The following is a 16761-nucleotide window of genomic DNA, read 5'->3' on the forward strand; positions in this document are numbered from 1 at the left end:
TCAACAGATATAAAATTCACCTTCTTTTTAGCACTTCTCTCTTCTCTATCCGGTTAAACAGCTCTTGCTCTCTCTCCTTTTCTGTCATTTGTTCCAGACGAGCTCGGTCTTCTTCATCTCCCATCAGATCTTCTCCATAGCCATCATGAAATTCCTCATCTTCAGATGAAGAATCTGAATCTGAGCTAGATGAGGAGCTATTGCTTTCTGAGTCAGAGACTTCTCCTAAAACAAAAATACAAGGCAGCAAGATTCAACTGGAGCAAGCCCAAGCACTCCACCATAGCTTGTTAGCAAAGAATACCAAGAATAAATTTTACACTCCTCATCCACTATACTAAAAGCATACATATCGTAGAATCATAGAATAGTTAAGGTTGGAAAGGACCTTAAGATCATCTGCTTCCAACACCCCTGCCATGGGCAGGGACGTCTCACACTAGACCATGTCGCCCAAGGCTCTGTCCAACCTGGCCTTGAACACTGCCAGGGATGCAGCATTTACCATTTCTTTGGGCAGCCTGTTCTAGTGCCTCACCACCCTCACAGCAAAGAACTTCTTCCTTATACCTAACCTGAACTTCTCCTGTTTAAGCTTAACCCATTACCCCTTGTCCTATCACTACAGTCCCTGATGAAGTCCCTCCCCAGCATTTTGTAGGCCCCCTTCAGATACTGAAAGGCTGCTATCAGGTCACCACTCAGCTTCTCTTCTCCAGGCTTAAGGTGAAAACTAAACCCAGGAGGAAACACTTTATTACTGTAAGATATGCATGCTAAAAAATTATAAAATTAGTGGTATTACATGTGAACAGAAACTGGGTTGTAAGTAAAAATTCTTAATAGAACAAGCAAATTTCAGGAAGCCTTTTAGTTAGCGTGTCAGGGACTTAAGTTTAGGATTCTATGCCGATATGCTTATGTCCCTGAGAAATTGCTTATACATCCATAACTTTAAGTGCATGCGTGCACCTCAAATCCCACTATTAATCACCATCAGTGCTCCCAATTACAGCAATCTGAGAAACTAAAAATTGTTGTTTGAAGACTGCAACACTACAAGTCGCTACATCAGAAGATAAAGTTCAGACATGTTACTCTCAGGACTGGCAAGGCTATGATGCCCCACTGCTGTCACAAGCCCTCCCAGCTAGGCTTAAGAAACAGCTGATTCCCCAATAATACAGGGTAACATCACCTTTAAATTTGATCCAAGTCCAGGTGCTTTGATTATTTCAGCTAATTTACTACATTACACCAAATGGCAAAAGCAGCCATTAGGCTTCTTTCTCTCACGTTCATTCTAGTCTCAGTATTTCTGGAAACTCCCAGCTTTGCAAGCTTACACTGTGAAAACACTTGATATATATACTCCCTTCAATCATTTCATGCTTTGGTCTGTCCTCACTGTGCTTAATATACTTAACACTGTAGGCTCCTTCATATACTTTCTCAACTTTGCTGGGTTTTTTTGTATCAACTGAAATTGCAACTAACACCCTGCAAACCTTCATGGGCACGATGAAAACAGGAAAGAACACAGGAATTCTGCCCAGCACTGGAACAGATTCAATACTTACGTTAAAAAATATTCTGACAAAGTCATAGTAATGATTTTTCTTCTTCCATGTCAGTGTAAATGTGCAAGAATTCCAATTCAGAGCAAATGCACGCAAGATAAGCTATTTGCATCATGAAGCACCATACACCTCTCCCTCTGTTGTTACAAGAAGTTTGGAGAGGAAAAATACGTCAACAGGAATAAAAGAAAACGCTACCCACACGACAGATGGGACATGCTAGAAGGAAAAAAAGAATTTTCCAGGAGAAAGTCAAGTAGTGAGACACATTACACATCCTTCAGCTGAAACAGTATTTAGTGTGGCAGTTGTAACAGAGTGCTTACAACAATGCTATACTGAAATATAGGCACTTCAAACCATGACAAGTTTAAGAGTCATCCAGATTACCAGTAATACAAAGAAAACTCTTTGAAGACAGTCTTTAACTTCACCATTTTACATTAGTCTTCAGTGTGCACAAAGGGGTGACTTCATACTGTAAGTAGATGCACATGTGTTATCTTACCCTCTTCAGGTGCTGAACTCTCAGCAGAGCTGTCTTTATCTGAGCTGCCTGAAGAGGCAGCTTTGTTCGTCTGCTTCTTCATGGTTCCTTTCTTCTCTGCCTTACCCGCTTTGCCTTTTTTCTTGTTTTTAGAACCTCCAACAGTCCACTGCAAGGAAAGAACCAAGAAAGGGGTCATGAGACATGAACTCTTCTCCCTCCCCGAAACAGTGGAGTAAAAACAACTGAGAAACAGTGACCTGACAGTGACAAATCAATCATACACAGGAAAAAAAAAAAAGGGGGCAAAAAAAAAGGAAACTTATCAAATTAAAGCATTTAAAAGATTCTTTGAAAAAAAGGCAAAAAATAGGAAAATTATCAAATCAAAGCATTTAAAAGGTTCTTTGAGTTTGGGGGATGTGGAGTGTTGAGTAGTTTTGTGTTTCTCTTAAAAAACAGTTATCAGTGCAAGCCAACAGTTGGTAGGACACTCCTTTAAAAAACAAAACAGTTAAGACTTCAGAGTCTGCAATATCCACCAGGAGAAAAGAGGTACTGAAAACATTTTCCTAGGAAAATGATTTTGAACAAGCGACCAACTGCATTTGTAAAGATTAGCTTCAGTTTACCTACTATTCAAGAGAAGCAACAGATGTGTTTCCAAAACTAGTTTCTTCAAGAGCATGATATTCATAGAATGACAGAATGGTTTGGATTGGAAAGGACCTTAAGATCATCCAGTTCCAACCCCCTGCCATGGGCAGGGACACCTCTCACTAAACCATGTCACCCAAGGCTCTGTTCAACCTGGACTTGAACGCCGTCAGGGATGAAGCATTCACAGCTTCCCCGGGCAACCCATTCCAGTGCCCCACCAGGCTTATAGAGAATAAAGAATTCCCTCCTTATATCCAATCTAAACTTCCCCTGTTTAAGTTTAAACCCATAACCCCTTGTCCTATCACTACAGTCCCTGAGGAAGAGTCCCTCCGCAGCATCCTTGTAGGCCTTCAGATACTGGAAGGCTGCTATGAGGTCTCCATGCAGCCTTCTCTTCTCCAGGCTGAACAGCCCCAACTTTCTCAGCCTGTCTTCATACGGGAGGTGCTCAAACCCCTGATCATTCTCGTGGCCTCCACTGGACTTGCTCCAACAGCTCCATGTCTTCCTTATGTTAAGAACACCAGAACTGCCCACAGTGCTCCAAGTGCGGTCTCATGACGTTTAAGAGACTTCATGCAGGCACACTAGTTGCACATGGCACTCTGCAAAAATCTCGGTTTTACCAAAAGTACACAGCATCTGTATTTCCATGCAAGAACCCAGTAGCACACTCGCCCACAGACGGTAATGCCACTGCCTGCATCTACATACTTAAGCCGGAATTAAATTAGAATCACAGAAGTCAAGAAAAAAAACAACCAAATGTCAAGTCCTGATTTTCTCTTAATAGTATACCTTCAATTAACTTAGACTTCAGTTTCCAAGTACAAGACTTACCCCACCACACACACAAACAGCAACTTTAAATCCCAAAGTCCCAGGATGAGAACTATTTACCTTACAGTGTGATTTCTTATCAGAATTTTTGCATGGTCCCAACTGACTGGGTAAAGCCAGGAGGGAACAGAGCCTGTAATGACTGCTGTGTATTATTTTAAGGCTTCACAATATTTTGCACTTCACTACCTCTCCTAGAAATTCTCCAGGCATAAGATCTTCAGGGATAAGACAATTTCTTTCTAAATATATATATATTTAAACTGTTACCCTCTTTGTACCTGTATATTACTCTCATCCTTCATGCACATCACCACCATGCAGTCTACTATAAAAATATATTCCTAATTCAAGTGAGCAAATACTTCTTTACATAACTGAGACCTTGAGATCAAAACTACTCCAAAACTGGGGAAAGAAACAAAAAAAGAAATCTCTAGATTTGACCTCAGATGAACACACATTTCAGCCTTCTCATCTATTCACCCCCTCCTAGGAGATGAATCAAGCGCATTTCTGCAGGCAGGAATCATCCCATCAAATCTGATGATTTCTACCTGATTAGGCACCATCTTCAGAGAACCCTGGTGTTCAAACACTCTAAATGAAACTCATCCAAGTAGTTATAGGTTACTACCTGACCTACTACCTTAAGAATTTCCTTGGGTTTGATTACTCTCACAGCCAGCCTTGTACCTTCCACATTACCACCTGCTTCATAATCAACCTTAAGCACTAGCTCTGTATTCAGAAGTGTCAGTCAGAGACCAGGCAGTTTTCTGAGGCAGAAGTACAGCTACCTAGTGGTGAGCCCTTATTGCAATCCATACTCTATGCAGTTACCCCAGCCTGCTATGGTCCATACAGAAGATACATGTGAGGTCCATGTGAGAAGCTACACAGAAAGCACCTGACTTCATATAGCCTGAGCTTGCATTCAAGTCTCTATTGGATTCCACATTGAAGCTTTACTTGTTCAGTGTTACAATACTGCTGCCTAATAACATTCCTAGTTCACTATGCCCAAGTAAATCAGTTAAGAACAAGCTTGTACTTCACCTGAATCTGCTGAAACCTCAATGTTAAGGAATCATTTCCTAGGTATTACAGAAGAGTGCTATTTGCTCAGGAGCCCACCTCCTGTCAGCACACCAGTAAGTACACACCGGTGAGAAAGGGAGCATTTTGCAATGAAGAGCAGAGCCCTCTGAACCAGGAAAGCAAAAGTGTCTCCTTCCCAGAGCTCTGTCACTTCTTTTCAGTGTTCTAACGCTGAATTATACCTTGTGTCAGCATGCTGTACAGCAAGAAGGAAGCACAGAGAAAGCCCTAACATACACCGCAGTTCTATCAAGACCTCGAGAGGTCATGCTGAGATGAAAGAAGATCAGATAGAACCAGTGTGACTTCAGTTGTTAATAAAATGTTTAATAGCTGTAGATACATGTATTACAGATCACTGTTCTCAGCCTTTAACTTACAAGTGGAATTGTGGAGAGAGCCTGGGTCCAAGAAGCCAGGACTGAAGAGAAAGCTGTGTGACAACCTCTTGGACAAAAAACAAGTAATAAGGAAAAACCCTGCCCTAATCTAGAATATTTTGCTTTGGTTTCTATTTCACCCTGAAAGTTACACTTCACCTCACTTGTTTATGCAAGTGACCTCTATGCCTTTTAAGTCATAATAACTGGTTGTCACCTCTCAGTTTCAGCCAAATTTTTCCTCATCCAACTCATGTGCCTCAGGGGTTATTTAGCTACCCCAATCTCTGATGAATGCCCGGTCATTTCTGGTACCACTACAGGACCAGACAAGGGTTTGAGCAAGCTTTATGGACAAACAAATCAGTGCAGTACATAGTCAGCATGATGCTCTTTTAGGCTCACAAATCAAATTGCTCTGCAGGCTCAAGAAACATCAGTTGTCATTTGGATACTGAACAATCACTCTGTATTGTTCAGAGAGAGGTTAGCCAACATTGAGTTTCTTCTTACAGCAGAGGAAGTTTAAGAGAGATTTGCAGGCTGGGGAGGGGACAGGACACACAGGACACAACACATGGGAAAACATGAACATGACAACACTGGAAAGGCATGAACTGCATGGCAACCTCCAGTCCAATCCAGAGTCTTGAGCCCCTTCCTCAATCTCTGGCAAACCAGTGGAAATCAGAAAGCCAGCGACATATTTGCATGTAACATCTAGTAAAAACACACACAGTGACAGTCAGAAGCATTTGTTTGCTCTGTTCCCCTTAACCATGCATCTCAAATTGCAAACAATAAGCAAAATATGCCTTCTACTGCAACTTCTCCAGATTCCCTCTTCCACGTTCCAGTCAGGCACAGCCAGTCAACACTTCTCACATGCTTCCCATAAACAGCTCCTCTATTCACTGCTGCCTCCTTAGCCACCATCTGGAATCCTCCATGGTTCCAGACACAGCAAGTTAATAACCCCATGCAGAAGTGTGCTGCAACTTGGCTTTCTGCTTATTGTTTAGCACTATCGAACAACAGAGCTTTATGGTTCAGTCACAGGAAGTAGCCAGAAGAGCATTTCAAATTTTCCTCTGCCTCTCAAGGTTCACAGTGCTAACAGCTTGCATATTTTCCCCAAGAAATGGTTGGAATCAATGATCTTAAAGGTCTTTTCCAACTTAAATGATTCTGTGATTTTAAGAAGTCCAAGTTAAGCCACAGTACCCAGAATGAACTGCCAACAGCAACAACAAACCCCATCACATTAGAAATCTGCCAGATTTAGAAATGAGCTTCTACAAAAGCAACTACACAAAATGATTGAAGAAAACCATGTGTAGCTCAGCAAACCTGGAACATATTTTCACTGAGGAGATGAAATGAGACCGAGGGAAAAGAAAAGGAGAGAAAAAACTAAAAGTGAGCTCAGAGTACAGAAAGCAGTGGAATTGTTTTGCCCCCCGCTGCTCACATAGGTACTGTGAATAGAGAAACACAATGACTAAATCCATTATCCACTGAGATTTTATTTTGAAAATAAATATTTTCCTTGCCCTTTTTATTTCCCCTTTTACATCAAATCAGAAAGATGCACAACCAAGGTTGCCATTGCAAGGTTGTCATTGCAACATCTCTCTCTCCCGAATATTGCTTCTGTAAGCAAAAAGCAAATTAGAAGCCATAACTTCAAAAGCACAACAGGTCCCTGTCATGGTTTAAGCCCAGGCCGTAAATTAGAACCACGCAGTCTATTTCCCCCACCCTTTCTTGCCCCCTCTCCTGAAGGGATGGGGAGGAGACTCGAAAGAATGCAACTTCCACGGGTTGAGATAAGAACGGTCCAGTAACTAAGGTATAACACAAAACCTGCTACCACCAATAATAATGATAAAGGAAATAACAAGGGAAGAGAATACAACACCTCACCGACCGGTACCTCACCCCCACCCAGCAGTGATCCAGCCCTTCCGGGGACTCTCAGTTCTACATCCTGGGCATGACATGCTGTGGTATGGAATACCTCTTTGGCTAGTTTGGGTCAGGTGTCCTGTCCCTGCTTCCTCCCGGCTTCCCCTCCTCCCTGGCAGAGCATGAGACTCACAAAGTCCTTGCTCAGACCAAACATCGGTGTTATCAGCTCTATTCCAGGCCGAAAGTCAAAACCACAGCACTGCACCAGCTACTAAGAAGGAGAAAAAATGACTGCTACTGCTAAACCTGGACAGTTCCCTATGAATGTGATCCTTTCCCAGGCCAGATAAACTTCTAGGCCATGATAAGATGACAGTTTAAGAGTACCAAGGTACATAAAGTTAGCCCAGCTTACAAACTTTCAGCCATTCTCCTCCATTCACCCCGGGAAAACAAAAGGCAGTCCTTCAGAGGCAAGTCATCAAACCGCAGTTTCAGCCTGTCTGAAGACACCAGGAAGCAGCACAGATATGAAGATAAGGCAGCATTTGCTGTCCTCAGGGTTTCTCAAAGATGGGAGAACTCTGGAGACAGCACTCCACGGACTACAAGGAGGAAAATTGTCTCTACCACCACTATTAAAACTAAATACTAAATAAAAAGTCCCATTACTTTTCATGCCTTTCAGGGTCTGCACTGGTCATTCTGATACCTCGAACACCTTCACAGTGACAACAGCCAAGTAATTAGAAGATTTAAAAGACCTCTTTAAACACAAATAGGAGACTCAAGGTGTTAAAACCAAAATGGAAAGATGGTAAGAAAATACTGCCATTTGACAACTGTTCCCCACAACATCCTTGTCTCTAAACTGGAGATGCACAGATTTAACAGACGGACCACTCAGTGGATAAGGAATTAGCTGGATGGTCACACTCAAAGGGTTGTGGTCAACAGATCGAAGTTGGAGACTGTTGGAGATGCTGGTTATAAGTGGCATTCCTTGGGGGTCAGTACTGGGACCGGTGCTGTTCAACACCTTTGTCAGCGATGAGGGACAGTGGGATCGAATGCACTCTCAGCAGGTCTGCTGATGACACTAAGCTGTGTGGTACAGTCAACACGCTGAAGGGAAGGGATGTCATCCAGAAGGACCTGGATAGGCTGGAGAGGTGTGCCAGCACAAACCTCACAAAGTTCGACAAGGCCAAGAGCAAGGTCCTGCATGTGGTTTGGGGCAATCCCAAGCACAAACACAGGCTGGGTGGAGAATGAATTGACAGCAGCCCTGTGGACGACTTGGGGGTGTTTGTTATAAGTTGAACATGATGCAGCAGCATGCACTCATAGCCCAGAAACCAACTGTGTGCTGAGATGCATCAAAAGGAGCACGACCAGAAGGTCAAGTGAGGGAATTCTCCTCATCTACTCTGCTCTGGTGAGATCCCACCTGGAGTACTGCATTCAACTCTGGGGCCCCCAATATAAGAAGGATGCAGGCCTGCTGGAGTGAGTCAAGAGGATCATCACAAAGATGATCAGAGGAAGTGTGCAACGCCACGTTGGAGGAGGCTTGGAGCAACCTGGTCTAGTGGAAGGTGTTCCTGCCCATGGTAGGGGGTTGGAACTGGATAAGCTTAAAGGTCCCTTCCAACCCAAACCATTCTATGATTACATGAAATAAAGGGAACACCTTCTGAAGACACAGAAGAGGTTTTTCAAAGAGTTGGCTGAAAGAAAGCTTTGCACCAAAATATCATCAGACACTTGATCCACCCTCCACCTGAGTAACTCCTCAAAGGAGCTCACAGAAAGGTAACTATGGAAAAAAAAAAACCACCAAAAAAACACACCAGCAAAATAGACCAGACACAAATAACCAAACAAAAGAAGAAATCTGTAATAGTTATAAATTCAGCTTAAACTGCAAAATTAACATTTGCCCTGGAAGTATTCTGTGAGGTCCATGTACTGCAAAAATGGCATGAACTGCTGAGTGACAACATTGAGATGGTATATACCAAATGCCAATGCAGAAGCACTCTCCATAATCAAAACAAACTTGGAGATACCACTGGCTAAGAAAACCTGCAGTGTTTTATTTAGGAAGTCTGGGCCTAGTAGCTGGAGATGGCAACAGCCATAAAACACTTGGTCAATGAATGCCTTGCATAGCTCTAATATCGCCAACCAGCAAGCATCATCCGGACTAACAAAAGCTTAATGACTTCTCTAAGTATCAGACAGTGCCTTATTACTGGATTTGCCTCAGCAAGAACCACTCCTGGGTATCAGAAAAAGTTCATTTAGTGAAAAAAATTAAATAAAATCACATATTCAATTCCAATACTTTCATGAGTCTATTTCTGGAGCAACCTGCTCCACTTCAGAGCTCCTGCAGACTCTCATGACACATAAATCATAACACATAACCCCTGAAGCTATCCCCATGCTAGTTTGCAATTTTAAGAAGCTACTTGCAGACCAGATTTTGCACCTATTTTGTCCACAGCTGGTTCACGTTGCTACTCTGGACATTCCAGCCTTCATACAATGAGCCTGCACTATTCAAATTTGCACTTGCACTTTGTTTGGGGTGGGGGAAGTGACAGCACCTCTCTTCCTTAAGAAAAGCTTTGCTACTGCGTCCATTAACAGCTGAAGGAAACTGTTTCCAAGAAGAGTCAAATTTACAAAGCACACAGCCTGTAATGCTGGAGGGCTGTGTGTAAGAAGATTAAAGCACAGCCCGTTTCAAATTTCCTAAGCTTAAAAAAATGTATGGCAAAGGCCTCACAGGACTGGAGAACCCACTTGTTCTTGAAGGTCTAATTAAAGCAGTATTATGGAATAAAAACACACGTTGGGGAAAGAAGACATTCAGCATCATAATCTCTACAGATCCACAAAAGACACCCCCAAAACAGAAGGAACATATGCAGTTTTCTGCTAATCTGTAGTTTACTAGAGTGCTCTAACATGAAGTGCAGTAAGCAGATCTAAACTTCCAAGTCATTTCTTCCTAACAGTGGCAAAAGGTCCCTATTCAAGTCTGATTTCCTCACTAGCTGCATGACCACTGCTCACCTTCTCCTCTGTCCCACTGACAAGATCTTCAGCTATGCCATCTCCTACTCAATCTGCACTTTTGCTAATAAAGGCATAAATGGATATTCCTCACTAAACTTCATGCTAGTACCAAGCATTCTTGATAGAACTTTTCTTGTCCTGAAATTATCTTCTGCTGTTGTCCTAGAGCTGTTAAAAGGCACAACCAAACCCTGCACCACATTAGGACGAGTGTAGAAGGATACAGGACTTATGGCAGCACTGCTAACAACAAACATTTCAGGAGATACAAAACAGGAGCTCCTACAGCATTGTCTAACCTACACTGATAGTAGTGAAGTTGTTGCAGAAGTCATCCAGGCTTCACCATGCCACAGAAAGAATTTTCTTATTGAAAGCAACAATGCCAGGAGAAAAGGAGGAGCAAGAACCCAGAATTAACCCACTGCAACTAAAGAACACCATCCACACAATGTCTTCAATAAGCAACAAGGGTACATTGCGGACACAACATACACCTCTAGCACAGAAGCCCAAACAGTAACGTGGCCAACACCAAACCGGTTATGTGCAGCAGGCTAACAGTTTGGGACGGTGATCTCTTGAGTAGTTAGAGCCACATGTTGCTCCACAGATAAAGGAGCTGTCTACCTTCACATCTGCATCTGGCTTAGTGTATCTCTTTGTGAAGGTAGCACTTCTCATTGCAAAGCCCTGCAGTCATTGCTATTAGTTCTTTGAATAACAGTTCATAGTAATTCAGACATGCATGTTCCACAGACCCACCAGATGATGCTTCAGAGCATCCCTCCTATTTTATTGCCTGCAACGCACCTTCAGTCCCTTGACAAAGTAATTTGATCCAAACCACACTGGTCCTTAAAGTGTTACAGAACGTAGGATCTGCACCAATACCTGACGTGGATAACAGCTTTCACAGAAGTGCATTCTCACCAAGACACACAAAATACAATGTTAAAGGTCTACTGAAATCCCTTGGGCACCATTGTATAGTTGTGGCATTGTTTGTACATGCTGTTATTCTGTCATTCAAAATGCAATTTCTCTCCCCTACACCCACAAATGTTCATCCTTTTAACAAAAGGCAGAAGAGCAGCATTAGCCTCTGAAGCAGAGATTTAGGCTCCTTTCTGGTACAACTATCTGATGCAACTATCCTGGAACATGTAGTGTAGGAACCACAAAGGATGTACACACTACAAAACCTGTGTGGAAACACATGGATATGATTAAGCACATTTGCCCAAGGCAACATTTCCATGCTTTTGCCTCAAGGTCCTCATCTTGCAGGAAGTCCAGTAAAACAATTTCAATTTTCTGACCCCCTCTCCCAGCCTCCAGGGTTGAGCAAACATCAAACCAACCACAAGAACACTGATAAAACCAAAGTAGTCCAGCAGTTGTGCAGTCAAGCTTAGGGATGAACACAACTGAATGACTGGCAGAAGCAGAACTGTTATAACCCAGTCTGTCTCAGCCTGCTGTGACAAGCAGCAGTTCAGAATGCATATTTCAGGCACAGGAATAGAAACAAGTGTCCTAATTACCTCTTCTCTAAATCTTTTCCTCTTGCTGCATGGAGGTCAGAAAGAACAGAGTATCAATTAGAAATTATGCACAGATTAGAAAGAGTATCAAATGCACATGGTGCAACAGATACTACTGGATCTGCAAGTCTGTGCAAATCTGTGAAGAGATACGTTGTCATATTCTACATAAATGAAAAGGTAGGTCTTGTAGTTACACAAGCTAAAAAATAACTCTAATATTATTTATTCTGTCAGTTTTCAGAGATAAACACAGAAGGCTTTATCACTGACATACTTTCCACACCTAAGTCTACCTTTCCAGTCAAGCTGGTCTCCACACAGCTTAGAATAACTAAGCTGCATGCCAAAAATCTGAACATGCACCACGACAGTCTGAGCAGCCACCTAATAGCAAATCTAACATACCCAGTCCAGTCAGAGTTTTATCTCTCCTTAAGACTTAAGCATATATTAAAGAGTCACCTTTAAAAAAACAAGAAAAGGATTGATGGAAACACAGTTCCAAGTATATTTATTTCAAAAATGCCTCAGCAAGAAAATTAATCCACACGTTCTTTACACTTATTGACAGAACTCCGCTACACTATCAAATGCATAATAGTTACTAGTTTCTCACTGGCCCACCCTATTGGTCTTCAAGTTGTCACAATGACAGTAGTCATTTTCTGTAGTTTCAGGGGAAGAAAATCCAACCCTAACAACTGCCTGATGAATTTTTAAGAACAGATGTATAAATGACCTCACTGCATGTGTGGAAACCTTGCAAAAGACATTTGTAAGCCTCCAAGAAAGTGTTTTTATTCAAATACCTGTATGACCTGTTTGTCAGTTCCTCTGTTTTAATAAGTCTATTTCCATTTTCCTTTACAGATGAACGCAGAGACTTTTAACCAGCTCTAGAGTACCAAGAAAATACAACAAAACCAGATCTAGCAGATAAGCACCACTATACAAGGAATTTACTAAACCCTAGAACAAAGTAATGCGAAACTCTTCCTTGCCTTACTTTCTTAAAAAATGCCAATAAAAACACACTCTTACATGTTCACATGACCAGATAAGCCAGTTCACACCCGACTTCTTGGAGATCAAAGCAACTAAACAGAAGATTTTTACCACGTGTAAAATAGTACCACCTGCCTTGACCCTTTTCTTCCCTGAGGAAGGAAGCTCTCTTCTAAAGCTGAGAACCTTTCTCCCTTAATTCAGAGTCCAACTTCAGCAGCTTCACTGCTGCTTCAACCCCAAGTAAGCAGGTCATAGCTACTTCAACCCCAAGCGTTACACAGGAAAAACCCTAGTTTCAAGCAGGTAAATCACCAGACCATTCAGACCGTATGAACATGGGATTAAACAGGCAGTCACCTTCTCTACAGACACACAGCCTATTTTGCATGCAGTTATAATTAATAGCATATGAATTAAAATTAAGTATTTCTGAGTACATAGCCTCTGGGCTTAATGGGTCTCCATCACTGCCACTGATGGCCAGTCCCATTTTATGAAGTCAGCAGGCTAAATACGCTGTAAATACACTTTCACTGCTTAGGTACAACCAGACAACTAACCCACAGCAATTTCACTAACAACATGACAAACTCACCTCATCATCACTGTCTGACGTCTCCGAGTCTGAAGATGCTGTAGGTTTGCTCACAGGTGGCTCCTTTTCTTCAGAGTCACTACGCTTCCGTTTGGCCAACGACAAGAGCTCCTGCAGTGGAAAACCACACTTAGTTTAAAACATTGTAATTAGTTTTACCAATCCAGGTCAGAACATATGCACCTTCTCTGTGATATTCGAGCACATCCCAGCGACAGGATTATCCCCACTGACAAAGGGACAAAGTCTGCTTGTGTTTCACATATATATATATATATATATATATATATACAAACATGATTTTAATACTACTGGATGCTACAAAAGGATTTTGAGGATAAAAAGTTGTAGTAAGTAAATAATACTGTAATATACTACCATAACTAATCTCTTAGTATAAATGACATTGAGGGTGGTGAGGCACTGGCACAGGCTGCCCAAAGAAGCAGTAAATGCACCATCCCTGGCAGTGTTCAAGGCCAGGCTGGACAGAGCCTTAGGCAACATGGTCCAGTGTGAGTCGCCATGGTTTAGGCCTAACTATTTGGCTCTCTGGGAAGGCAGTTTGGAATAAGTGGGAAAATCTTGTCTTGCCCCACCTTGGGGAGGGAAGAAGGGGTGGAGTGAGCAAGCGGCTGCATGGTTCTGAGTTACTAGCTGGGCTTAAACCACGTCAGGAGTCCACGGTGGCGGGGGTTGAAACTAGATGATCTTAAAAGTCCTTTACAACCCTAACTATTCTATGATTCTATGACATAAACCAGATTACTTTCAGAGCCAACCAGATCTGTTTTATTTGGATTGGATAATAATTAAAAAATGCCCGAGCTACAGTTGTGCAGCATTAACCCAAAAAGCCAAGTCCCACTAGAGAGCAGCTCCTTCTACTAAATAAGAGATGTTTGCAATTAAGCACTTTAAAAGGGAAATAACCACAATGTCATGGCTGATAATATTTGTCAGCCTGTTCAAATCCTTTTCACTGTCCCTACATACCACAGAATGCACTTAAAGCCTTGGATAAACAGAGAGCAGGCATCAAACTCAAACTCTGTGAGACTAAGTAGAGCTGCTCTCTTCTAAAGGAAGCACTTTCAAAGGGAACACACACCAGTGCAAAGAACTAAAGGGCTCTCAAATAATCTCATAATCTGCTGTTCATACCTTGTTCAGATGACAGAAGCAACAGCATAAAACAACCATTTCTGAAGCTGCACTACTGTCTTTGTTGTCCATTACATAATTTATTCTTAAAAACATTGCTTTGGGGCTGAACCTGAGCTGTGCGTAGAAATACAGTCACACCAACTTCTACAGTGTTGGGAAGTCAACACTAGACCTGTTTGCACTAGTTTCACAACTGGAAGATTATCTCCAAATGGATTACAATTTAGTACCTCAAATGAGAACACTGCAGAAACTTATGGCCTAGGCTACTCACCAACAAAGAAACCTTCCATTAGGATTTGCATTTTACAAGCCTTTCTCTGAAGAAGGCATGCAATATCAGAGCACATCTGTAAAACTAACTACTGTTCAGGAAGCTCCTGATGTTTCCTACAAATTTTTCTAGAAATTCTCTCACAACTGTCTCTAGGTAGTCCTTCAATCCAGATTATCTTCTCCCTGGATGGTATTTTAGCATATTTAACACTACTTTTATTTCGATCAATTTTCCTTCTTTCTACTCCTGTTCTGTTTACTGAAATACTATATTAGAAAGGCTTCCACGGATTCAAAAAGCCTAGATCCCCAAGGGAAGCTGTCAAACATTTAACCTACAGGGGCCTCACTCAGTATACTCTCATCTTTCAACTATATCACAAAATCATTGCTTCCCTTCTAACTAATCTTCAATCTTGCACCTAAGTATCCCTGCTGCTAGAGTTACTACCAACAGCTCAGCAGAGGAGGAAGAACCTCAGGTACTCGGGTACAGCTGCAGATGCATGCTTCCAGTGAAGGATGGCACAGAAGCAGAACTATGAGTTTATTCCTGCCATCATCACTCCGGTTGCCTGATTTACACTAAAGCTAGTCCAACTCTTCTATTTTCAAGCTCTGAAGAAACTACCAAACTAATATACTAGTGGTGAGATATTGGCAGCCCTAAAGACTCTAGAGGCCTGCATGATCAACATCAGGGAATGCTCTGCTCCAGTGTATTTGTCTGACAGAGCCTCCAATTTGACTTTTCTGAAGCTTCAAGCTGCAAAATTATTTTTAAGTGTTTGGGAAGGCTTTTTTATTGCAACTTAGCAACAGCTTCTATATTGAAAACCCTGAAGGTCCAGCACATAAATTACGTCTGACATGTAGGCTTCAGCATATTTAACCAGACAAACTTCTTGGAACAAGCATTGTCATACAGGCTGTAACACAATTCACCTATAATGTCTTTATTTACCATTTGAATCACATCATCAACACCTCATACACAGAGCGATAAGTCTTTGAAGTAGCTCCCTCCAAAGAGGAAAACAACCCCTTTGAAGGCCTGTAAGGGTTAAACTTCAGAATAGGTTGCCCATAGAAATGGTAAATGCTCCATCCCTGGCCAGGTTGGACAAAGCCTTGGGCAACGTGGTCTAGTGTGAGGCAGGTTGGAACTGGCGGATCTTAATGTCCCTTCCAACACCAACCACTCTATGATTATATGAACTGACACCAGAAGTAGCACTTCCAATCCGAGGAGATGCCTTTATGGTAAGTAAATACTTCTTGTTACATGTGATGGTATATACATTATGTGATTGTAAATGCAGGCTTATAACTCTGTTTGCCACCAATAGAGCCCAGGCTCCAAAACTGAGGAGGGAGCACTGAACACGCATTAACCACCCCCCCTGGGCACACGCCTGCCCCGAGGGGCTCACCGGGACGAAGGGACCTGATATGACACGCTGCTCTCTCGCCGCGCGAAAGCAGCACTGAAAAGTTGCCCAGCCCTTTGGGCCTCTTCCCCCACTACCCGAGGGGTGATGGCAGCCGGGCCTCGCTTCCCCCCTTCTTCGGGCCTGAACCGCTCCAGAGCATCGCCCCCTCCGTCCCGCCCTCTTGCAAGCACCGGGCCTAGCTACGAAGAGCCCCCCCTCCCCCCGAAACCCGCCAGGGATCCGGCGGAGGAGAACGGGCCTCTTTCCCGCGGGGTCCCTCATGGGGCTGAGGAGAAGGACGGCTGCTCTCGACCCCTGGGCGGGAGCGAGGGAACGAGGGAGGGATGGTGGCACCAAGCCCTGCTTGGGCCCGGAGATCTCAGGCCCCGCGTTCGGGCCGGGCCTGCCCCGCGCACCTGATCTAGGTTCTCCTCGCTACCGCTATCCTCAGTATCGGAGTCGATAAGGACGCGGCCTTTCCGCTTCTTCACCATGGCGGAGCCGGTTGTTCCGCCTCACTACCTCCCACCCTCCCCGCCCTCGGCGGCGGCAGCGGCGGCGCGGCGGCGCTCGCAGCGGCCCGGCCTGCCCCGCGCCGCCCGCCCGCCTGGGACACAAAGGGCACCACGCATGCGCACCGCGCCGGGGCGGGAAGAAGGGCGGGAGGAAAGGCGGGGCTG

The 16761-nt window shown here is 43.3% G+C and overlaps 1 protein-coding gene across 1 annotated transcript in view; it reads right to left on the reverse strand.

The window, feature by feature from the left end:
• The window catches only part of RTF1 (RTF1 homolog, Paf1/RNA polymerase II complex component), a 35295-nt gene extending 18650 nt beyond the window's left edge, over positions 1-16645 (reverse strand). The window contains exons 1-4 of the mRNA XM_080619072.1: positions 16498-16645; positions 13206-13316; positions 2089-2236; positions 21-225 (exon numbers count right to left, since the gene is read on the reverse strand). Of these exons, the coding sequence (XP_080475198.1) occupies positions 21-225; positions 2089-2236; positions 13206-13316; positions 16498-16575 (542 nt within the window). The 5' untranslated portion in view covers positions 16576-16645. The remainder of the gene's footprint in view (positions 1-20; positions 226-2088; positions 2237-13205; positions 13317-16497) is intronic.
• Positions 16646-16761: the final 116 nt, after the last annotated feature.

This window comes from Psittacula echo (assembly GCF_963264785.1).
Source record: "Psittacula echo genome assembly, chromosome: 5".
Classification (NCBI taxonomy): Eukaryota; Metazoa; Chordata; class Aves; order Psittaciformes; family Psittacidae; genus Psittacula; species Psittacula echo.